This window comes from Chamaea fasciata, unplaced genomic scaffold (genome assembly GCF_029207755.1).
Source record: "Chamaea fasciata isolate MVZ Bird 193981 ecotype frontalis unplaced genomic scaffold, bChaFas1.0.hap1 SCAF_14, whole genome shotgun sequence".
NCBI classification, from domain to species: Eukaryota; Metazoa; Chordata; class Aves; order Passeriformes; family Sylviidae; genus Chamaea; species Chamaea fasciata.
Genome location: NW_027094099.1, coordinates 10928021 through 10952772, shown reverse-complemented (window position 1 = coordinate 10952772; position 24752 = coordinate 10928021). Strand labels below are relative to the sequence as shown.

General features: G+C 38.0%; 1 protein-coding gene across 1 annotated transcript in view; it reads left to right on the top strand.

Moving 5' to 3' along the window:
• BNC1 (basonuclin zinc finger protein 1) overlaps positions 1-24113 on the top strand; it is a 74029-nt gene extending 49916 nt beyond the window's left edge. The window contains exons 2-5 of the mRNA XM_066196574.1: positions 15311-15413; positions 15573-15808; positions 17029-18950; positions 20984-24113. Coding sequence (XP_066052671.1) covers positions 15311-15413; positions 15573-15808; positions 17029-18950; positions 20984-21665 — 2943 coding nt within the window. The 3' untranslated portion in view covers positions 21666-24113. The remainder of the gene's footprint in view (positions 1-15310; positions 15414-15572; positions 15809-17028; positions 18951-20983) is intronic.
• Positions 24114-24752: the final 639 nt, after the last annotated feature.

Sequence of the window (24752 nt, the reverse complement as noted above, 5' to 3'; positions counted from 1 at the left end):
ATGTGGTTGGGGAATTTAGAATTTACATGCCCATTTGCCTAGAGAATGCAGTGGCAGAACAAACCTACTCCCAGTGTTTAGTCAGTGCTTGGTTATTTTCCTGATACTCTCTTTGGAATGATTTTTTTTTAATCAAGCCAAAATTCAGGTCATGATTGAAATTTAAGAGAAATCTTTTTTGGGGGATTGTATTGCACTTGTATTGTAGTGCTGTATGCCTCAGTTTTGTTTGTAGTGATTTCCTACAGTTAATACCCATTTTCAAAGTACCCTAGATAAAAAAATCAGTTAAGAGCAGCAACTTTTTGTTTATAGTCAGTTCTATGTGTTGGAACTCTTCTCAAAACCATGAATACTCTTGCATTTGGTTAAGAAGTTTTAGCACTTCACAATCTACCCTACATCCCCCTACGTTCATGCTGCTCTGAGCACACAGGCTGGGACACGGAGAAGAAGGAACAGGCTGGGGCAGGTGGGAGGAGAAAGCTGCTTTCCTTGGGCTGCATTGTTACACTGTGATTTTAGGCATTTGTTATGACATACTTGGAGTTCAGACCTGGGGACCCTTTTCCTTTGCCCTTCAGCAGTGTCCCTGAGAAGAACATAATGAGTTCCTATCGTTTCCTCAAAGTGCTCACAATTTCCATAGATTTAAAACCAAAAAAATAGTAATTCAGAAAATATAAATCAATTTAAATAACTTGCCTGAGGTCAAATAGTAATTCAGTGGCAGAGCCCCAAGTGAAGTCCAGGACCTCTGTCTCAAGGCTGGTGCCCTGTCCCAAGTCTGTTTCTTTTCACAGGAAGATGACTTAGGGAAGTCACCCTCTACTTTCCATTTTGGTCATTTTTAAGATGCATCTTGGTAACTGCTCTGTACAAGTAAACTTGAACTATGAATCAACTGAAATTACTAAAAAACACTGTTAACGTACCAGTATTCCTTTAGAAGTTGACCTGCAGATAAAAACCATGCCTTGCACATGTCACATTATGCTAGGGATCACTGGATTCTGCTACAAGGCACACAGATAGTAAAACAGTAAAAAATTGCTAATCAGAAATAGGGAGCAATTTTAAAAGAGCATGAATATGCTCCCATTAAATATTCATTTAAAAAGCTTGAATAATGAAAACAATGCTTAAAATAAAAGACTGTTAGTAGGTAATTAATTAAGAAAACAGTAAAATGGTTCTTAATTGTTTGCTATGGATAGTTAGACCATTTAATAAGAATTATCATCTTCCAGGCAAATGGCAGATAGCTGGTAAATAGGTTTTTCCTGGGAACTCGCTAGAGGGGAGAGCATCTCTCCACACATCTAAGTTTTAGTCACTTATCATTTTGAAGTCAATTCAGAGCTTCTGGCAGTTTATGTAATCTTGAGCTACTCTTCTCACCTTTGTTGCAGAATTCTCAATCATGTTGAGTCCTTTTTAGTTAACATCACTGCTTATTTCATTAAGAAGGAGATACAATTTTAGCAACAAGGTGTGCCTTTGGCTTTGAGTTAACATCTTGAAGAGAGCAAGGTAGGTTTAGTGCCCATCACAGAGCAGATGCTTTTAAAACACTGCTGTTAAGGATCAGTTCAAGTAACGTGTTTTTGGCTGTGACTTCTGGGGCACTTTTTCCCACAGTTTACAAGGCTGGAGATAATCCGTGTGTCCTGCTTTGTGTCCCCAAGAGAGAAGTGCCTGGGGCAACTTGCAGGGCCCAGAAGTGGCACTGGAGTCTCCGTGTGGTGCTTTGTTGGGAATGGGCCAAGTCACTCCTGCTGGGTGACTCTTGCCAGACTTGAGTGCTATTTGCCAGAAGGATCTGGCAGACCATTCTGGGAAACTCCGTCCCCCTCTCTGTTTTTCCATCTTGTTCAATAGTTTAGCAGGAGAAATAAGGTGGAGAGTGGAGAAACCTAAGGATTTAGGAAAGCATATGCTTCCTGTCATGCTCTGTAGGACGAAATTCTGGGATCATGTTGGCCTTATCCTGGTCTGATTCCAATTAGTGCCATGCAGTTAACATTAACTATACTCCAGTATTTAGCTAAATGTGAATTAGGTTCTCCTTAAGCCTTATGCATTTATCTAGTGAATAGTAAACAGGATTAGTAGAAGACAAATAATAAACCAACAGTAATAATATGTTAGCTGTCTTCTCCCTACAGCCATCTTATTTCCTGCTGCCTTTCCTATGGGATTACAGGTATTCATCAACATCATCCAATGTTGTCCTGGTATGTTCCTACAGGGATTCCCTCCGAGTTCACTGCAACTTGCTCATGTCTCCCTCTGGTTTACTACAGTGTATTCCTGAGTTAGGAGAGTGCAAAGAAATTATCTACAGGAGCTAAAAGGAGAGGAGAGAAGTGTTTTGTCCTGGGGGGTTGTTTTGGTTTTTTAAATAGGTGAGAAAGGACTATGACAAAAATCCTGCTCTAGCTTGTGAATGCAACCCAACACCTGAATAACTGAAACCAGATTTTGGCCCAATTACTAGAAAGTAATTCTTCTCCTGTCTTTATGACCTGTACTGCTGTTAATAGGAAGCTTCAACTTCATAAAAAGGAATAAAATTCAGCCCTAACTCAAAAGTCAGTTGATAAAGGAAAATATTTTAACTTCAAAAAATACACACCCCACTCACTGAACCTTTGAGACCTGCAAATGTTTAAAAAGAAAAAAAAAACCCAAACCTGCAGCAGCTGCAATTTGAAAAACAACACTGATGTTAAAAATAAGTAATTTTACTCGTAAGTACCTCATAGCTTATTTGCAGATAGTTGTACACTCTGAGAAGAAAAAAATTTGTAATAGGCCCTAGGTCAGCTGCATTGATTTAATGCATTACTTAGGCTGCCAGAGCAGAGGTAGAATCTCCTCGCACTGCATTAGGAGCGCCTCAAGCCTCCGTGACTCCTTTTGATCAAATCTCTGTGAAAGATGAGTGTCATGCCCTCTTCAAGCCAGCTGTGAGGGGACTGCCCTGCGACTGGAGGAGCCGCTGGAGCACAGCACTCCGGGGCAGCGAGGTGAGAGCTGGCTGCAGAGGTGAGAGGCAGACACAACTTCGTACTGTAGGTCTGGAGAACACCAAGGGGGAGGATCTTATTTCACTCCCCTGTGCACAGCCTGAGCATACATCAGACCTTGAGGTGCTCAGAGTCAGACAAGAGTAAAGAGGCGTGTGATGGTTCTTCTGCCTTAGTACTTGTACAGGCAGGAGTGTTTCCAGTACTTCTTTGTACAACTCACTGAGGGAATGGGAAACTGTTTTATAGCTCTGGAAACATAAGCACAGTAAGAATGTCTGAGGTAAGGAAAGTTCTTTGCAGTTCTTTATGAATGTATGTTTTTACTGTGCAACTTTTACTTGTGGCTATGCACTGTGGAGATATTAAAAATGTTGCAATGGTATTGTTTTGGGTAATGAACAATGGAGATGAGAGCTGTAGGGAGCTCTGCTCTGCATTTCTTAATTATGAAAAGATACTGTGAAAGTAGAAAACTAGTTTCTGTAAAAAATCTGTTTTTTCTTTCTGCTGTGCACTGTAAACAACTGTGTGACTTTCCTGTTCTACAGTAAGTAATGCAGAATTGCAGACTGATTATAATAAACAGAGCCATCACTTGTGTAATTGTTTTCCAATTGAAGTATGACCATGTAAATCATAAATACTTGACAATGTTTAATTGTACCAGTCCTCGATATACATTAATAGCAGTAAAATCTGTGATTTGTTACTCAGATGTTTTGAGTCAAGTGCTTTAACCAGATACATTATTATCATGATGTATAAATGCACTCGAGAGCAGACAACAATGTAATTTCTCTACAAAGTTCTTTAGAAATTGCCACTGAAGTGGAATGTAATCTATGCCCTTTAATACAATTTATTTTTTACTATTTAGCACCCAGAAAATAAGGCCAGCAATTCTTTTCTTAGGATCAGTCTGTTCTTATTTGGGGGGGGAGGGGGGGGGGGGGGGAAGGGGCATGGGGGGTGGAGGTGGGTGGGTTTAAGTATGAGTGTGTGTGTTTGGGGGGCGTCTGGGTTTTTAAATAAATTGTGCTAATTAAGTGTCTTGTCTTGTGATGCATTTAATTTATTTGGATTTTTTTAATCCCATAGAAAAATAAACATGGTTTAATTGTCAGCTCATACATAATGAGGTTTTGTTAGATGTGTTTAAGATACAGCGTTTTACTTTCAGGTTTATTAATTGGTCAAATACTTCCAGTCCTCTGTGTAACAAATTCTTGGTTTAAAAATGAGGAAAGGGCAGATCAGTAACCCAGGGGAGGACTACTGATATACACAGGCTGTGGTTTATCCTTCTGTAAAATCCTACGGATAAAAAGTGACACTATTTTTTTTTCCTCTTTCTTTTTCTTTTATTTTTTTCTTTTTCCTTTTTTTTTTTTTTTTTTTTTTTTTTCAGATTTTTTCAGTTTGAATAACCTGGGAGCCAGGCAACATTCTGGTATTTTGGGGATGTGGGAGAGAGAAAATAAAATAGACTAGTTTTGTTTTAATTTAAAACAAACCATTGTTTGAAAGGCATTTAACAGTCAATTTTCACATCTGATCTGAAGTTGGATTTTATTATGCTCGTTTAGTTGAGATTGTTGTTCAAGCAATTCCATATAAATTTTTTGTAATTCATGTAACTACTTGGCTTCTTGAACCTCGGGAGCTGATTGTTTGTCTTATCTTTTGGTGAGCTAACTCTGAGTTATGTTGCAAAACCTTGGGGCATGTTGTGTTTCTTCGTGTTCCTGCAGTCTGCAAGTGAAGTCAGCTTCATTAGTTTCATGATGGCACATCAGTACACATGGCTGGTGTTGCCGCTTCCTTCAAGCTACTCCCGGAGCATGATCTGGGCTGCCTTGGTTTGGATAAGCTTGTAAGGATTTGTCAGCCAGATGTGACAAGATTGTCAAGAGGCAAGTAAAGAAGGAGATCTGATATTAATCAGTGCATAGCTTGGAGCCAAACTTTCTCAAATGCAGTGTAGTAACATGTTCTTCTCATTTACTGCTTCTCTTTGTGGCTATAGAACTGCCACTGTCTGAGTTTGACGGTTAAAAGGGATGCCAGCTAATAGTCTTTAATTTTAAGGATACAATTCTAGGTGGGAAAAGATAATATCCTTCTATTTTTAACCTCCTTTTGGAAAATAAGTGCAGTTTGTTGTAAGATATGCAAGCATTACATTAGACAAGAGTCTGTTTCTGTCCTTTGGTTTTAAAACAGTGAAATTGTCGCTCAGCTCTCAGTGCTGGAAGATCGGGAGGTGGGGGAGTCTCACTCCACTCCAGGTCATGGGGCAAAGTGGGTCCACCATTATTTTAACCACTAACAACAGTGCACGTAGGTTTGCTTTGTTCTAGTGGTTAGAATATACATTGAAGAATACCTTTCTAATAGCTCCTTTAACAGAAAAGGAAAAATACAGACTTTTGAGGAGCGTATTGGATATTCAGTTAGATTATTTACCATTATGTGTATAGTGCTTATAGTAGGTTTTTTAATAATCACTATAATTGTGTGATTCTATTTGAATTAAGTGCTAGATTTTTGAGTAGTTTGCAGCTTAATCAGACTTTTAACAATAAGTGAACATGTAAAAAAATAACTAATCTTACAGAAAATAAATCTTTGGTATACTTAATATATATATGGATTTTTGCTTGATTGATTTCTTAAAAGTAGTTATACTGTTTATTCTTTGAACTACTGAACCATCTACAGCCTATTCAGAACCGTAAGAATAATGGTATCTACAAACATATCCGAACATTCGGGAAAGCTGAATCTTCACAGAAATAGGAAAAATTATTACAAATATTGGGTCACTTCACGAGCTTTTACTTGAACTTCTGCCTCCTGAGGCTGTGGCGAGGTTTAGCCTTTTGCTGGCAAATATCTTGACTTCCAGCTTCCGTGTCTGTTCGTGATACTGTTAAAAGATCTGTTCCTACATATTGAACATGTCATTCCATTTCCAATCCAACAAGCCAGTGAATTATTTGGTTTGCAGTAATGAAGATTTCATTACAATGGTGCTAAATACACCTCTGATAAAACCAGAAAAGTTCTTGTTTTATTTTAGATTACAGCTTTTGTTACAGATACGTGTTCTAAAAGCATTTTGGGATAATTTGGCATTTTGTAAACATTTTTCATGCAGATTTGAGCTGAAGTTTATGTACAGATCTTGAATTCATTATTCTATAAAATATGCACCAAAAATAAGGAAGAAAAACTGGTTTTTACCTCTGGGTCATCTCCTATCCTTTCTGGCTTCAGTGGTGCAAGAACTCTCACAGTTCCTATGTGCTGGAAGCGAGCAGGTTTTGTCCTAGCAGATGCTACAGTGAAGTTTTACAGCAAGTGTCATAGCCTGTATTCTTTTTAGTTTTTATTTCTTATTATTTTGTTGCTGTCATTTAAAAAATCCTCGAGATTGAAATTTCAGTATTCAGACTCAAAAAAAAATCATTGAGGGAATGAGGAAAAGTAGCAGTTTTTAACAGATTTCAGTCATTTTAGTATAAAGAACAATATTTCATTCCACACATTAAAACCATTACAGAATTTAAACAAAGAGGAAAAAATAGATAAAAAAGAAAAATGCTATATTTTAATTCAAATTTCAAGTATCGAATATCATTAGTGAGAAATAGGTATTTTTTCATGTGAGAGTAACTGATGTCTGAAAGCCGGGTGAAAATTTCCTCACCTGTGTTCAATAAAAAGGAATACTGAATTTTAAATTGTGAAATTACCAATGGAGCTACACTGTTGCGTAAAATATTGCATAACTGTAGCACCACAGATAGTATCATGTGTATGTGTACAAATAGTGTTTGGGTTTAAAATTTCTGAAATTGCATTAAATGCAATTGTGTAACACTAAATATTTCAGAGAGCTGTTATTTCACTTTTATTCTTTAATCCATGTCTTCACTAAATAACAGAAAAAAAAGGAAGAGATTTTAAGCATGTATATTTTATGGCTTTGAGACTTAAGCAGCGGTGCGAGGAGCTGAAAAATTTAGGATTGTCTTTAAAACATGTAACTCATCCACACTGCACACATGCACCATTTTATAAAATAGGAAAAGAGTTAAAGACATATTTTGAAGGCCTTGCAATTGATATATTCTAATGTTCCTCATCTCTCTGATACTTGTGCAGTTGTGTGAATAAAACTTCTTTCTTGCTAGCATAGGGTTTGGAGTTAAATATTTAATTCATCTGCAGTTCATGGATAGATCTGTAGCTTCAGCATTTAGTGTAGCATGCTTAGCATGTCAGTATGGATAGGTAGTATGTAACAATTTATTTGTTAAACTAAGTAGCATCTAGTGCTTTATCGCATAAAATTTCACACCATTTCTGTCCAGTAAATTATCTTTACACCTAAAGTCTGACCAGTTTTTCTCATTAATATGCAGCAATCTGTTACTCATTTTTGAAATGCACTAGTAAGAACTATTTTTCCTGTTAATTTATTAAAAGGGACATTCCTTTAATATCTTGTGATAGATGCGCTACTTAATACCAGCAAGATGTTTCTGACCTAAGCAGGCTAGAGCAGTTACGCTGTGGGAACTGTAGCATTGCAGTCTGTTTCAGAATCAAAGGTAAATAACAACTCTAAGATAATGATAAGGCGATGTTTTTCCTTCCTCAATTTGTATTTCTTGTTTTCATTTCCAAACCAAACCGTAAAAGAGGCTCTGCCTGTGTCCCTGAGGTGGACCGAGCTGTCTGTCAGCACTTACCTGTTGTTAACAAGTGAGATTAATTGCGGCATAAGCCAGTCTATCTACAGCCACGTTGCTGAATGGCAAAATGAAGTTTTACTGTCCCGTGCTTTTTGTTTAGAGTAGCACTTGAATGTGTGTGCTCACGTGTGTGTGCTCACGCTCACACACACACACACACACACATTCTTCTCTCTTTATAATTATTTTGACAGTGCCATTAACAAGAGTTGCCCTAAGGGGCCCTGTAGGGTAAGTGACATGCATGAGGAGTGCTTTTCATCCCACAAGTTCTGCTGTGATTAAAGTTTGGCCTTGTAGCGTGGCTGCCTTTCTCAGAAACAGCTCCTTGTGCTTCCTCGCCTTCTGCAGTGCCCAGGAGCGCCCCGGGCTCGTCTCCCTCGGCCGCGGGAGCTGCCACGGGATGCACACCAGCTCTGGGTTGGGAGGCTACATTTCTCTCAGTCTCTTGTCTCACTCGGCTCCTCACCCCTAGAACTCTTCTCACATAGAAAAACTTTTCAATGAAATGCTGACATGGGGACTGTCTTTTAAATCCACAAGAAAGGTTGATTTGACGGAGTGGTGCCATCCTGTGAAGGTATTACCTAATTTCACTTCTGTCTTACTGAGCTTATTCACTCTCATGTTTTTGTCTGGTTTTGAGAACATTTTAGTGGGTTTTTACAAGGACAAACATTCTCGACTTAAGGTGCTCAGTTGCCCGCACAAGAGAGATTTGGTCAAATTCTAGGCCAAAATTGGTTTTGTTCAGCCCTATTGAGGGAGAGGGTGATGGGGTAATGCAATTTGCTGCAGGCTCTGGGTTGTAAATATCCTGATTATGTGTATTCTTAGGCTGTGGATGTTTAAAAGGAGGTCAGGTTTTGGTATCTGACCCCAAATAAACAGTATGGATATATACATAAGGTTCCAGATAATTAATGGGTTGTATTCCATCATCTTATCTGGAAAATGTATTCAACTTGTGGCCTTTCTGGTACTTCCAGAAGAAAAATCGTAACATAATTCTCCCACAGAACAGGGGTAAGTGGGAGTTGAGTGGTAGCTGCATCAGCCAAAATTTCAGTAGAATAGGTGTTAAGTTCAATTTCTAAATCCATGGTTGGCCTCTGAAACAAAAGCTTTTTGTCTGAACTTTTCAAATGTTTTTGCACCTCCTAAACTTGGTAGGAGTAGATGGTTGGTGTGAGTGAAAACCATCCAGATTACCAAAGAGCCAGAGTCAGTTTAGCAGCTGAGCTGTGAGTGTAATTTTGTGTTTAGTGGCACTGTAAAAAGCAAATTGTAGCCCACCTCCACCTTTGCCATCTGTCTCCTAGTCGGTCCCTTAAGCAGGGGACAATAATTTTGCTAAATTATTTTGCTAATAAGAAATTTGTCATATACATCGTCTCGGGCCAGCATTTTTAACGTGTCTGAATGGAGAAGGTTGGAGCTATTTGGTCAGCTGCTTACTCTGTCACATCTGTGTACAACTTTTCTCTACTTAATTGAAAGCTCAAAAATACAGAAGATACCAGCCATGTTTTCTGGATACAACAAGCTGCAAAGCTGGTTTGCTTTTTAGGAAAATGGTTTGTTGTTACTTATGTTTATTAAATAACTATTAATAGCAGCTGTTACTTTGTAAGAAAACAGGTTTTCTGATATAAGACTGTGGAAATAGTATGTGCATTCAGTCCAATATAATTAGAAACCTTATAAGGACGTTTTTCTTATTTTAATAATTTTGTGTATTTATTTTAAATATTTCTAAACTTTAGTATAGAAATAATAGAGCTTGCAGCAACCAAGTGTAGTACAGTAGGTGGAAATGTACTTGAATGGAAACCCCTTTGTGTCGGGGGCTCAGACTGTGAAAGGCATGCAGTGTTTTGTGCTGTGGTGGTGGGGATCTTTCCAGGACCTTAAACACGTGACAGAAGGAGCCACCACAATGCTGAGCTGAACATGTGCAAGCTGTAGCATGGGCCAAGTCCTTGTGCAGGGTAACTCAGTTGGGCCTTGCTGTCAGTGCACATCAGTGCACTGTTCCTCCCTTTTCCCATTCCATGTGTGTCTTCCCAGCTCCACTTACAGGCAGCAAAGGGCTTCCATATTCTGTCCATCCTCCAGGCATCTTGTTACCTCTTTGAAGTGAGCATGTCAGGAAAAAGAAAATGGCCCAGAGCCTTTCCTTGAAGATGCTGCAGGGGCCCTGCTAATGGTCTCCACAGGCAGATGGGATTCAGAGCCTTACTAAGCTGGGAGTACATTGAAACTTTCAAGGAACAACTAGAGGTACAAGGTGCTTGATCTAACTGATTTAATATCAACATGCATTTCATGCCTAATTGTTGGGCTGTGTCTTCAACAAGTATTTACATCATCTAGAGCAGCCCATCATGTTTTTTGATTGTACGTGGAACATGCTGGCATGTATTTTAGTTCCAGTAAACTACAGAGAGCTTAACAGTGTATCAAAAACAGTAGCCTGTCTTCAGGAAGAACAGACCCAAGGGCTAAATATGCGCTATAGAGTGGACTGGAGGGACACAAATACATGTGGCATGGATAAAACCGCAGATCTTAGTCTGATATGGGTAAGCTGGATTGTGATACAGTGAAAGTAAGGTGAACAAAATGTAAATTGAGAACTTGTTTTAAATCATGACAAAACTGACAGTGTTATTTATCAGTAGAATATATCCCAAGGGAAAATGGCAGAAGTTCCCTGACAAACAATGGACAAAGCAAAGCTTTGCTCATTGTATCATGTGGAAAAAGATGGCACTGAGAGAGATGCTTATAAGGGGTTTTTGATGTCTCTGCTTTTAGTGGTTGTGCAAAGGATTCAAACACAAAAGTAATCAAATGTAACTCTGTGAGGAAAAAGGAACTTATTTAAACTCTGCAAACACAAGAAACCTGGTGGATTATAATAAAAACAGGAAAGAAAAAAAAAATGGACCAGAAGGGCCAGTTCACACTCATTTATAGTTACTGTTCTCTGTGAAAGGTACACGCAGATTTGGATTTGGCCTTTGAGTTAGCTGTGGCTGTACTTTTAATTTAAGAGATGGTAAAGGTAGCAAGCAAGAAAATACTTCAAAATAACCATACATATGTCCCATGTTTAATTACATTTCTTCCCCCACTGTAAATCCACAAGTGTTGTTGCTGTGGAGCCACTGTGGGTCTATTCTCCAAATATGAGATATGTCCCACTTCTTTCCTATAGTATTAGTGCACATACCGTGGTGGGTTACATATATTCAGTGGGATTACCACTGATGATGATGAGATGGCCATAGGAGATACAGCTTGTTGCTAGAAACCCTCAAGAGAGAACAATGAAAGCAGTATCTGCTATAGCTCATCTGATGAATGTTTCTCTCATGTATTTGTTTCATGTAGCTCCTATTCCTTCTTCAAACCTGCATTTTAAACTGATCAGAATTTTTAAGCACTGCCGGCCAAATATATTCCGGTAACGTGGCCTCAATGACACCATTTTGGTGGTAATCCTCACAGCCGAGCAGAGCAGGAAAGCTCTCAAGCTCTTCATGTGATGGCAGTAGTTTGAAAAAAAACAGCACTTTTTAAAGCGGGGAGAAACTCTGTGCAAAACAGGCAAGGGTTTTTCTTAAGTGCCAGAAGTGAGGGTGCTGACCTGTGCATTTCTGGTGTTAAATAGCACCAGGATGATCTAGGACTTGCTCTTCCATGTTACTGGTATCTGCACTTGCAGCCCTTGCTGTGTGCGGAGACCCAGAGCAGAGATCTCCAACTCAGTCCTGACAAGGTCTTCAATGTTTCCTTGCTTCTTAATTTATTTCCCAAGCCAAAGTGCTGTCAAACCAGAACCCTCTTAACACTGAATGAGATTGGATACACTTACAGTGCCCTTCTTGTCTTGCTGCTTTTTTTAAACCTGTTGTATGCTGCAAGTGAGCATAGGTCCCAGGAGATTCTCAAACCTGCTTTGTGAAATGAAGCCTGATTATATACCCAGAATCAGCCTGAGTATGTCCCATTAGCCTGGGCTTTTCCTTAGCTGTGAGGCCTGTGAGTGGGTTGCAAAGAAACATTCAGTAACTTTTGAAGCATAATTGAAGCCACATCAATATCTGGCAAAAAAAGGATGTGAGAAGGCGTGACTTTCAGGCAGCAGATGTTAAGATTCAGTGATTAGTAGTTAGATGTTTTTCAGTGCCCAGTTTAATGGTTAATGTCTGTCTTGTAATGACCATTTTTATTTAAAGTTCAACATTCAGGTTCCCACGGTCATGCTGGTAAAACCGCAGAACATTTTGATCAGTCTTTTCAACTCTGTTTTTTAAAAGAATTAAGAAAGTGGGGCTAATAATGGATTAGGAAAGATCCATTTGTGAAGGAGAGTGTGACTGGAAAGCAATACCAAGATCCTTGATGATAGCATAAGATTTAGTTTTTTAGACCATCTGCCTTCTGTTTCTAGAAAATTAAATTAAATAATGATGTGAATGAAAGGAGTGTACTTTAAAAAATTTCCACTCTAATTTCCTTCTACATTTCCAATCCTTTAATTATAATTTTCAAGCTTTGCATCTATGCAATACAAAAAGGTATTCCTTTGTTCTGCAGAATGAAATTGTATGTACATTCCACTTGTTGGGAAAATAAAGCTTATTAAAAGACTTGATATAATTACAGTACCTTAGAATAGGCATATTAAGGATAGTAGGATTAATGGGCAAAAGACAAGGGTATTATTTTCATGAAGTTTTGCTAAATTTCTTTTCAATTAAGTCTGATATATGTTAATTTGGTAGATAATCAAAATGCATCTTTTACAAATACCTTTTTAAGTTGAATGGTGATAATTTAAAATTGTGATACACTGGTTACTTTGGAAGTTTATTTTTCTCTGTTATATATACTTTGTGACTATGTTATATATAAGTGTTGCTAGAAAAGCTATAGGAGACACAGACTGTGACAAGCACAAATGAAGGGAAATGCTAAAAACCTGAAAAATCACAGTTGTTTCTTCTTAGGGATTCTTTCAAGTCATTTTTTTTAAGTCAGCAACAGATCCCTGATTTGAGGGTGCACCTTTGATATGTTAGCAGGATGCAAGCCAACTCCTAGTTTCCAGAAGCAATAATGTGACTTGAGAGAGGTTCAGTTCAATATTTAGAATAGAGAGGGAACTCTGCTCCCTTTGTAACAGCTGCTTTCATATATGTAAAACAAAATGCCCTCCTTTTACTTGTTCCTGTTTTGGCATGTGCAGTCTTCTGCACATACACAGGAAAGCAAAATAAACATGTACCATATAGAAGAAGGCTCTTACAGAAAGCTATGAAATGCAAAATTTGGTCTGGTGTATCTTTCTTGCCCAAGTACACAAATTAAGTAGAAAAAATAGTTTTAAAGGTCAGTGGTTTGTGGAATATGTGCAAAGGAAAAGGAATGAAAAAAATGTTGAAATCTCAATTAACTTATCATCGTGACAGCTTTTTTCATTGTGCAGATTTCTGTTACTTCTTGCAGAAAAAGGAAGTACTCTTTTGTAATTTTATCTGAAGGGAATGTAAAAGATGCCTTTATGGAATGTACTGTACCTTACTGAACCTAGCAGGGTTGCCTGTGGAAAGGGCTTCAGTCCAGGCAAGTCACAGAATATTATGTATGCAGAGAGGCAGAAGACTCAAACTGCATGATTGTTTGATATCTTGTGGTAGAAATGAATCCACAGTCAACTACACCTTTTCTTCCCCCAACCTTTCCATAAGAAATTTATGGCTGTTTATTGTTAGATGGAAGTATTTTAGCATCTAAGTGAAAATATATCCTCCATTAAAATGAAGCAATTGACACTGCATAGGTTATTGATGTGTATTTTATGACTTTATGGGGAGCACAGAGCTTTTCTCAAGAACACAGGATTTTGCAATGGCTCCTTTAGAAGATTAAAGGCAAAGTGATTCAGAAATTTCAAGAGCCCTGTTGCTACTTGTTCCAATTCTTCAAATGCAGGCAAACCTCAGCATCAAGTCACTGCAGTTCGGTGATGTGCATGTAAGGTAATTCCTGGATAAGCCAGATACTGAGATTTAAAAATTACACTCCAGATCCATTACTGTTGAAGCACTGGACATCCAAATGTCATGAGCATGCTTGTTTATAGTAACTTTTTGTATGCAATGTCCTCTTCTGCTCTGAGTCAGCCAGATCCTTCAACTCTAAAGAAATGCTCATTGCAAATCTCAGTGCAATTAACTTTCTGCCACATCCTTTGGAGTTTAAATGTTTCTCGCATCCATCTTTCTTAGCAAGTTTTTGGATAATCAGGCTTCCTTGTGTGTTTTTTGAAGTGCCAGTGTGGTGCCACTTTTCCTTTTTTCTCCAAATCTTACCTTAATTTCCTATGGGTATTTTGAGGAGTGAAAGTCCCCATTTTGCATGAGACCTTAGGAGAGGGAACATTAATTTAAAAGCAGAAAAATGCCGACATTTTACAATTGCATGATCTAACTCTTTTTCTTTATTATTCCAGTGAAGACTTTCTGTACATCAATTTCTGGTTTTCCTTCCCTTAATAAAGATGCTGTTTATGCAGGAACTGTTTTCAGTGCCAGATCCAAGCACTGCAGAATCCTGCAAAAGCTTTGTTCTGTAGCAAATCCCTCTGGAGCTTTAACTAGGACCTCCAAGTTGTCTGTTTGCCTTCTCCAGTAGATGGGCGCATACAGAAGAAATCATATATTCCAGGAAACGAGTTTGTATCACCCCATTGATTAGGGACATCTGAATACTAATTTGATTTCCATTATAGATGATCTTGGTGAGAGTAAGGTGATGTACAAATTGAACTGTGCAACTGGTTGCTCTCTGTGTGCTCTATTTTGGTTTCAAGCATTTCCCTTACAAAATGTGATTGTTTAGTCTGTGAAGAGTTGGAGTACTTTTTGGTGAACTTTGTTACTGAGGATCATTAGTGAACTCTCCTGTGTCTTTGACAGAATACAAATATTCCATGTGAATTTTGGATGTGTAGGGCATGGCATTTGTGCAGACCTGATGCACTGCTCATTAGAACTTGGTATATTGCAGTATGGAGTTCCAGCAAAACTGCAGGAGAGGAGGAGTGTTTCATCTGTTCATCTTCATCTTTTTCAAACCTTCCTGAGAAAGTGATCATACATGAGGATTATAGCTTAGATGAATTCATAATATATAACAATAATTATTATGAAGGTGCTTCAGCCTAAATAAATCCACAGAAGTGTTGCTATGTGTATTTTTAAATATTCTGCTTCCATATTACTGTAGTGTTTCTGCTGATGACTTGACTCTTCCAAGCAGAGGTAGCCTTGTATAAGTCAGGCTTTGCCTGGATTACCTATATTGCATATTGGTAGGTCTGTGCTGGTTTGTTAACTCTGTCTTCATGTGGATTTTATGGGGGCACTGTGGATGTTTAATCTGCACACTCTGAACGGTGCTTATATATTACCTGTCATGCTTTCCATTGATCTCCAGGCTATCCGGTGCACTCTCGTGAACTGTAATTGTCAGTGTTTCAAACCTGGGAAAATAAATCAGCGACAATGTGACCAATGCCGGCATGGATGGGTAGCACATGGTAATATTTGTTTTTACAATCTATAGAAAACCATTTAGGATCCTCATAACTATTTTATGCTTTTTATGTCACTCCTCAACCCCCACCCCAATATTAGTTGCATTCCATTTTCTTTCTCAGAACTCAAGTTCATTTACATTTTGTGATTTTTATTTTCAGCCCTGAGCAAACTAAGGATTCCAAACCTCTACCCATCAAGCCAAGTAGAAATAGTTCAATCCAATGTTGTCTTTGATATCAGTAGCCTCATGTTGTACGGAACCCAAGCCATTCCCGTGCGCCTTAAAATTCTGCTCGATCGGCTTTTCAGTGTTCTGAAGCAGGAGGAGGTGATACAGATTCTCCATGCTCTGGACTGGACACTGCAGGATTATATACGTGGATATGTGCTACAGGTATTTAGGGGGGCTTTTAAAATAGAAGTATGACAGTTTGGTAGTTTTCTAGCTTAATCTTCTCAGTGGTTCACAATGTGTTAACAGTGTGGTGCATCTGAAAGGCCGTAATAGACCTGTATGAGCTTAATGCCAGAAAAGAAAGTGTGGGTTTCTGGTGATTGCTCTCTTTTTTAGTTGGACTTAATTGAAATCTTTCTTCTTGCTCAAAACTAACAACAAAGGTAAGCAAAAAAACAAAAATCAAAAGTTACTGGTAGTGTATCAAAGTAAAGGCTTTAGAATTTGTTCCAGTATTATTTAAACAGTGAGTTTGCTTTTATGCAGCAGAATAATACTTCACGAAATAAACTTACCATTATTTAAAACACCAGGGGCAATATTTGTCTCTGGTAGGGCTACCAACCTTACTGGAGCTGCAGCCAGAGTGTATTTGGCCCTATGTGCTTACAGTGATGTTAGTCCTTGCTGCTGTGGAAGTTACCTTTTGTGTAAAGTAACATTATGATCTTACATTATGACATGAATCAATATTTAATGGTCTTGATAATCTTGCTTTTTAGTGTTAGGATTAAAAATATGGAATCAATTACCTTGAACCTCTATCACATGAAAAATTTATAATGTTACGTTCTTCATCATCTTAGAAACTCTTACATGCACTGTGAAAAATCTCAGTAGGCCATCAAATACATGTTCTGTGATAAAATATTTATTGTAGTTATTGGGAAAAGTTAGGCATAGCTAGAGTTTGAAAGAACTCCAACACTAGTGTAATTACAGCTGTGCTCTGTGAAAACTGGCAATAGATCAATGTAGGTTCATTTGTTCTCTGATCTTAGTTGCTTGGAAGATTATTAAACTTGCAATGAAAGAATATTTGACTTAAATGAGGAGTTAAATCTTGGTCTGATTGCTCCATCTCTGCTGTCTGTGCTTGGAGGATACTATCTGTTGTTCAAATAGCGTGTCTTAATTTTTGTGGAAAAAACAGTTTATTGGAAAGTATTAGTGTCAGTTCAGGGAGAAATAATATCACCAATGTGGTAAAATCTGGAAGAAATTATCACAGAATTTGCATCAATCTCATTAAATGGAATGTTTTTAATTTTTTGCTAGAGAAGAAATTCCAGTCCCTGAAAAAAATGAGAGATTTGAAGGGAGGTGGTTTTTGTTTGTCTTAACTAATGTCTAACTCACTTAAATATTTTTGGTTTTAGGATGCTTCAGGAAAGGTTCTGGATCACTGGAGCATAATGACCACTGAAGAAGAACTGGCTACTTTGCAGCAGTTTCTTCGCTTTGGAGAAACTAAGTCCATTGTAGAGTTAATGGCAATTCAAGAGAAAGAAGGGCAGTCGATCATAATACCGCCACCAACTGCCAATTTGGATATTAGGGCATTCATTGAGAGCTGCAGTCCACACAGTCCTAATTTTTCTGCTTCCTTGGACAAAATGAGTCCCACCAACATTCATCCCTTTGAGAATATTGTAAATAACATGGCCTTCATGCTGCCGTTTCAGTTTTTCAGTCCAGTGCCTCCACCTTTGATAGGTTCACCACCAGAAAGACATTTGATTGAGCAAGGTCAAGACCATAGCAACGAAACCAAACAAGATCTTCAGATACCATTTTCTGAAAGCAGTTTCTTAACTTCTAGTTCTGTGCCATTTCAAGTTGAAAATGAGAGGAGCATAAATGGTCCAGATGTCACTAAAACAGAAGATGATGCCCTTTTAAGTGATTCCAGTTCACATAATACAGCAGCCAAGCTTGAAATGACAGCATTATCTCCAGAAAACAAAATGAAATCTGTTGAAAAAAATGCTGGGCCAAGGAAAGGGCGTGTCTTCTGCACTGCATGTGAGAAAACGTTTTATGACAAAGGTACTTTGAAAATACATTACAATGCTGTTCATCTGAAGATAAAGCACAAATGCACCATTGAGGGCTGCAATATGGTGTTTAGCTCATTGCGTAGTCGGAATCGTCATAGTGCAAATCCTAACCCCAGACTCCATATGCCAATGAACAGAAATAACAGGGATAAAGATCTAAGAAATGGTTTGACCATTGCTGGACCTGGAGATAGTAAAAGGACAGAATTCACAATTTTAACTCCGGATAGCAGAACTATTTCCAGCTATGCCAGCTCTTGTACAGATTCAAAAGGCCAGGCTGGATTTTCCAGTATTGGACTTAACGGTGTTCTCTTTCCAAACCTGAAGACAGTACAGCCTGTTCTTCCTTTTTACCGTAGTCCAGTCACACCAGCTGAGCTTGCCAATACTCCAGGTACTCTTCCTTCTCTGCCTCTTGTTTCTTCCTCAATACCAGAGCAGCTTGTTTCCAATGAATTGCCATTTGACATGCTCCCCAAGAAGAAATCTCGTAAATCCAGTATGCCCATTAAGATAGAGAAAGAAGCTGTTGAGACACCCAATGAAAGTAGCGATGTTGCCAGTTCTGAAGATGAGTCACGTCTGCAGGGGGTAAGCGATGGAGAGCTTGAGACCTGTGAGCATAAGATAGAGAAGCGGGTGACCGACAGGGTGGAAAAGCACCCCCATTCAGGTAATTCATGGAAATCTCTCTCTGGGGTAGAGGGCCCAAAGTATTTTGAATCTGTCTTTGCACCAAATAACAAATACATCGAGGATATCTCTGAGAATGAATTGCAACACTGTGAGAAAGAGGTTAAACCAGAAGAAAACCAACCATTAAAAATAGTTTCCCATGAGATTATATATGAAGATCCAAAACACCACCACAGTGATGTTATAAAACCAATGACTGAACCCCCCATGTATATTAAAGAGCAGTCAAAGCACAGGATTCCTAAAAATGACTGCCCTGAATTGCAACACCACTTGCTGACCGGGGGCTTTTTCAGCACTTTGTCAAACAGGGGTGCTGCCATTCCTTGTTTTGAAGACTCTAAAGATATGGATCATGTCAGTCAACATGCACTAGGGATTCAGAAGGAAGAAAGCCGCTTTCATTGCGACATCTGTAAGAAGACTTTTAAAAACCCTTACAGTGTAAAAATGCATTTCAAAAATGTACATCTCAAAGAAATGCATATTTGCACAGTTGAGGGCTGTAATGCTGCTTTCCCTTCTCGTAGAAGTCGAGACAGGTAAGAAAATTATAAACAAAATTGTATTTATTTTGCCATCACAATGGAGCCTAATTTGAAATTAAAATGAGTGTTTGAGGAATGGAGCCTGCAAATATTTTCTGTGTATCCTCGTATAACAGGTATGATAACTTATCAGAATATTCTTGAAATGAAAATCCATTGAAAGAAACATTTCCTTTTCACTAGACTACAAGGTATTAAATAAAGCCATGAAAATTTCATAACTGATAAAGACTGCAGTAGTTGAAAGAGTACTTTAGTACATAAAGGGAAAGCCATAAGGGTATGAATTCAGCAATTCAACGGTAGATGCATGTGTGGACTTACATGTTTAATATGTACTTTCATGTGTATTTTATTGTATACAGTATTTTTTAATGAGAAAGCAATGAGGTCAATTCAGGAAATCTTCACTTGTCCTTGTCCTTTTTTTACTCAAGGATTTGGAACAGGCTGGTGAAAAAATGCCCGTAGTAAAAGCAAGATTAGTCTTTGTCAGCCCAAAATTAACATTATGCAGTGGTAGTCAAACTAACACTATCTGGTGTGTATCCACATCAGTAGTGCTTTTCTGAGAGGTTAAATACTAATTTCTCAACTAAAGCATGAGCTTGATTCAGTTTAATGTTCATTTCAGTACTGTATTGCTGTAATTCATTTTATTTTAGCCTGTTATGCACATAAACAGAGAAACAAGAGCTGAAGCTTTTTTGTTGACCATCAGTAACATATCTGTAGCGATAACAAACCTATTCATATGCAACAAAGTGTTACAAGTTTTCCAAGTCTGTAGTGGTGTTAGAGCAGCTTTTGGCTGCAGGAAGCATGCCTGGATAGTAGTTCAGAGTGACACGAGGTTTAGATTGTCTGTAATCTGCTAGGAGTGCTGGAGCCAGCTGATGCAATCCAGAGAGAGGATGAGCTGGTCTCTGAGGACTGGCCGCTGCATCTGAGGTGCACAGATTCATCTGCTGCTGGCAGGGCTTCATCTGCTGCCTGCATCTTCCCAGATGTGAATTCCTCTCCCCTGTAATTGCGATATGGGCCACAGGAAAGAAGGCCAGCAGTAAGATTTGCATTCACATGCCATAGATTCCTTCCCACACCAATATGTTGAGATAAGTTTTAACATAGGTGCTTTTGGAAGATGGGTTAAAAAAAAAAAGGCAAGTGAGCTCAGGAGACATTTCACAAACTTTGTACAAAACAATAGTTATTTCAAACAACTTTGCAGGAGTTTCTAGACTTTAACATAGAGTAGTGTGACTACAAGTGCTAAATATTTCTGTGCCTTTTGAACCATTCACAGTTCTGATTAAACCATGATGGTAAGGAGAAAGACAAACGTTTTGCCAGTATTACAGTAAACTCAGCCTTCTAGACAGAGCCTGTAAGTTCCCAGTGATCTGATTGATAATATTTAATGAGGAGCATTGATTCTGTATGTTTTGGTGTTTTCAAACTGAACCTAGAGATGCCCATTTGAAAACTGCGAGTTGCATATAATTCAATTTTCCTTTTTCAAGGAAAGTCCTGTCAAGAAAAGGGTCTGTACTGATGTGTATAGCTGCATCCTGGACATGGTTATAGTACTTGAGATCATCAACATTTTTTACAGGCTCAGGTGTCAATCCTTTCCTGCTTTGTGCACTGGGAAAGAACCTTGTTTCTTTGCCACCTCAGTCCATTCTCTGTTCAGTTTGCAGTCTGTCCCCCACCTCTTTTAGGCTTAGCACTAGATCTGGCAGAGCAAACAGCTATCCCCAGTGCAGGAAGGAATCTGAAACATTGATTGCTGTAGAGTTATTGCATAGAATCTGATATATGCCAGTGCAAGCAAGTTCAGAAACCCAGCCACATGTGTAAATTGTCCATGTGCACTCCCAGTGTGGCAATTGGTCAAATCTGATATATACAATACATGCATGCTACTAAATATTGATTTTCCTTTTCTTTGTTTATGATCATTACGAAAGAGCTGTTAAGTGAGGTGAAACACTTTCTTGCTAAGCTTGTCTTTGTTCTTCTAGACATAGTTCAAACCTAAATCTTCATCATAAGCTTCTGACTAAAGATACACTGGAATTCAACAACCATTTCAATGCAACATACCTCTTGAAAGACATGGCTAAGGAGTTTTGCCAAGATGTCTCTTTAAAGCAACACGTTGGACATACTTCCGTAATCTTCAAAGGGATGAACAGAACAGGCAGCTACATTTTTCCAATGAGCAAAATTGCAGAACCCTGTTCTGAGAGTTATGGATATGATCCATTAAATGATGGAGCTGTTTTGGATCTAAGCACTACTTCCAGTGTTAAATCTGAGAGCAGTGCTCATTCTTCTTGGGATTCTGACGGAGGAAGTGAAATATGCACCATGCCCTTGGATGATAGTGATGAAAGCTGTGAAGGACCCAGCCCAATGCCCAATGATGAACTCTACCAAGACTGTACTTTAATTGAGAAAGCAAATCAAAACTTTATAAATTTGCCTTCCAGTTTGCCAATAACTTGTCATATATGTCAAAAAACATACAGTAATAAAGGAACATTCAGGGCTCATTACAAAACTGTGCATCTCCGCCAACTCCACAAATGCAAAATCCCAGGTTGCAACACAATGTTTTCATCTGTTCGCAGTCGGAACAGGCACAGTCAAAACCCCAATCTGCACAAAAGTCTGGCTGGGTCACCAACTAGCTTACAGTAAGATCAGACTGATCTTAATTTATTTCTGCTAAGAATTAATCATTTCAATTAAGGAATGTGTTAACATTAGTTTTATTTAAGCTCATTTGACTGCTAGCTCACTCAACAACCACAGTAAAATTCTTTTCTCCTGTGTGTGCTCTCCAGCAGTTTCAGTTAGCAAAGCTTGGTGCTCCAGTTTTTGTGCAATTGTTTGGTTTGATGTTGAATAGCTAAAACTTCTGCAAGGAAAAGAAAGCGTCTTAAAAATGGGGGAAATACAAAGACATTAACTAAAATGTTCCTGATACTTGTGAAGTATTACTTGCCACAATAGGAGCTTCAAATGAGAGCCATCATTGCTTGTGTTTACATGTTAAATGGGTTGTTATGTTGTGTAAGAAATGAGTAATGATTGGGGTGAGTTTCCTCTGGTCGGGTTGAGAATTTTGAGGCTACCATTTCTTCCCTGAGACCTTAGTCTGAAGCTGACTTGCAGTGTTAGTAGGACAGAATATATGTAATTAAATATATCTCAAAATCCAAAGGAGAAAACAAAAATTTGGGAGAACTGCATACAGTCCAAATCTTCTGAAAATTCTGCAGTCCTTACTCTTTAAGTTTTCATTTCACTTCAGTAAAGATTAGAGTATTTTGGATTTCATAGAATTTAATACCGTTTGCTTTGCAGGAAAAGGGGCTACTTAACTTGTTGGCAGAATAGCCTGAATAAATCTGAGACATTCTGATAAATTGTAGTGGTAGAAAAAATAAATAGGTTAAGCTAAAATTTCTAAACTACAGCAAATGCATCCATAAAATAGGAGGAAAAGTAAGACCTTTAATTTAAAATGCACTTTTTGAGTTCTACTTTCAGGAAGAGAAAAGTTTTGTTAAAAAATAGGGGGGAAAAAAGAGGAAAAAAATCCCACACCAAATACCCAAATTGCTTAGGAGTTGAGGATGCAATTCTAAGCCTCTGAGAGAAAGAGATAAAATGGATGCAGTAGATAGATACACCTTTTATGATGCAGCAGTTAGTTTCTCTTACCAGTGGGGGATAGAATGTGTTGATCTTTGTAACAATAGAAGAATGCTTATTCTCATTCGCTCCTCTTTTTTATAAGAATGTTTTTCAATATCTGTTAAAATGTTTCATATCTTTGTAGTTGCCCCTGTAATTAACAGTATTCTGCATTACGTTCTATGCACTTAAGAAGACTGGCCTTGCATTGTATTTAAAAACACTTTAATATTTAATTTGTAGTCACGTCATACAAATGCTGTGTGTGTACTTGTGGTGTGTCCTCTTTCAATCATTTGCAAAGAGGAAAAGAAATAAGAAAGCAAGTCTTACAGTTCCTTTTTTTACTTTATTCCACCAGTGGAAATCTGTTGATCAATTCTAGTATGCAAGCATGACATTGACAGCACAATCTGTACATATTATACCAAAGTGCTTACAGTATTTGTGGTTTCTAGAACAAGTCTAGTTTTCCAGTATAACTGGATCTTAGTTTTTATTCATTTTTGTGACTGAATAAAAATAGACTGAAATTCAGGATTTCAAATGTATGTAGAAAGAATAGTACAATGCTGTTGCCATATGTCGTGATGTTTAACTTATTCTAAAAATACTATGGTATTGTAACCATTTCATATTGTATAAAAGAAACAAATGTGGACTGAATATTTCACCAATTCTTTTGAAAACTGGTTTGTGTGTGAGTATGGGTTATGCAAGGAAAAAACATGACACAGTTGTAAATGTTTGTGCTCACTAGAAATGGTTTCCATGCAATGTGTAAAGTAATCTTCTATTTTTTTAATTTACCGTAGGTTTATGTGATATTTAAAATAATCCGTTTGTGCTTGAAGCTGTCAGTAAAAAAACATTAACATGCAGAAAGTCGTGCCATTGCTTTGAGGTTTTGTGTTCTGGGGGGAATCGGTGTTTTGGTTTTTGGGGGGGAGTAAGGTGGTGTTTGTTTTGTTGAGATTTTTTATTATTGTTTTCTTTGGATTTTTAATAGAAACTCCTATCAGTGGGGGTCATAGTTTGAAAGCTAAGGGCACATTCACAGGAGACAAAATTGCTCCCAGCCTTTTGATAGTATAAATGAATTATTTGTTATCCAGCTATTTCAAGCTCTTTTTTTTTATACATATATGTATATATATATAAACCTCTTTGTTTAATCATTAACTGTTTTTTTGAAACAAAATGTGATGTAAACAAATGTTGTAATGCCCATTTATTTAGTTTTCACTGTGTCAAAAAAAAAAGAAACACATTTGTATACCCTAATAATTTTGTATGTGTTAATAAAAACTAATAATAATGCCTCTGGTTGATTCAGAAAAGCAGGCTTTTTTTGCTTGAAAATACTGCTATTCTTAATTTTTATTAAAAAAAAATTCTGAGAACACATTCTGTCTGTAGAGAGCACTGGTTTGACAACGGTACTAACTTATTCCATAATAAGGAAGTGTCATTATTTTAATGAGCCATTAGAAGTAATGTAATAAATGTTGTCAGATATTTTATTGATTTTTCTTTTCTTTGTGCAGTAGGCAAGAGTAGAGGTTCATTTAAAAGCCGTCAGCTAAACAGAAGGTAAATATCTCATCATTGAGAACTGCACTGAAAGATATTTTGTGCCCTCTTTATTCTTTATACTTTGGAAGGGTTTGGTGAGGGTTATTTCTCAGAAATCTGGAGAAGATTGGAGATTTCTCAGAATAGGCTTAGTACCCTAACCCTCAGTACCCCTGCAGCAGCATATGTATCTCATGAAGTGTTTGTGTAGCTCCCTCCTCCTAATGACCACAATGTGGCTGGACCAAGCCTTGACATCTCCTGTTAGTTTTAAGTACGTGTGATGCTTATAGCAGCCCATATCACATATTCACCACAGATGTTGAAGGAAGTAACCTCACTTCAGAATAGTAGTACCATTATTTTTGGAGCTTTTCAGAGTCGGTCTGGAAAGCTGAAGCAGCTTCCCCTGGCTGGGACTCTGTTCCAGAGATGTTCACATCTGCGGTCTGTGAGTATGTGCAGTTGGGGGCTCCAACCTTTGCCTGAGATTTGAACTGGGCCTGGGCA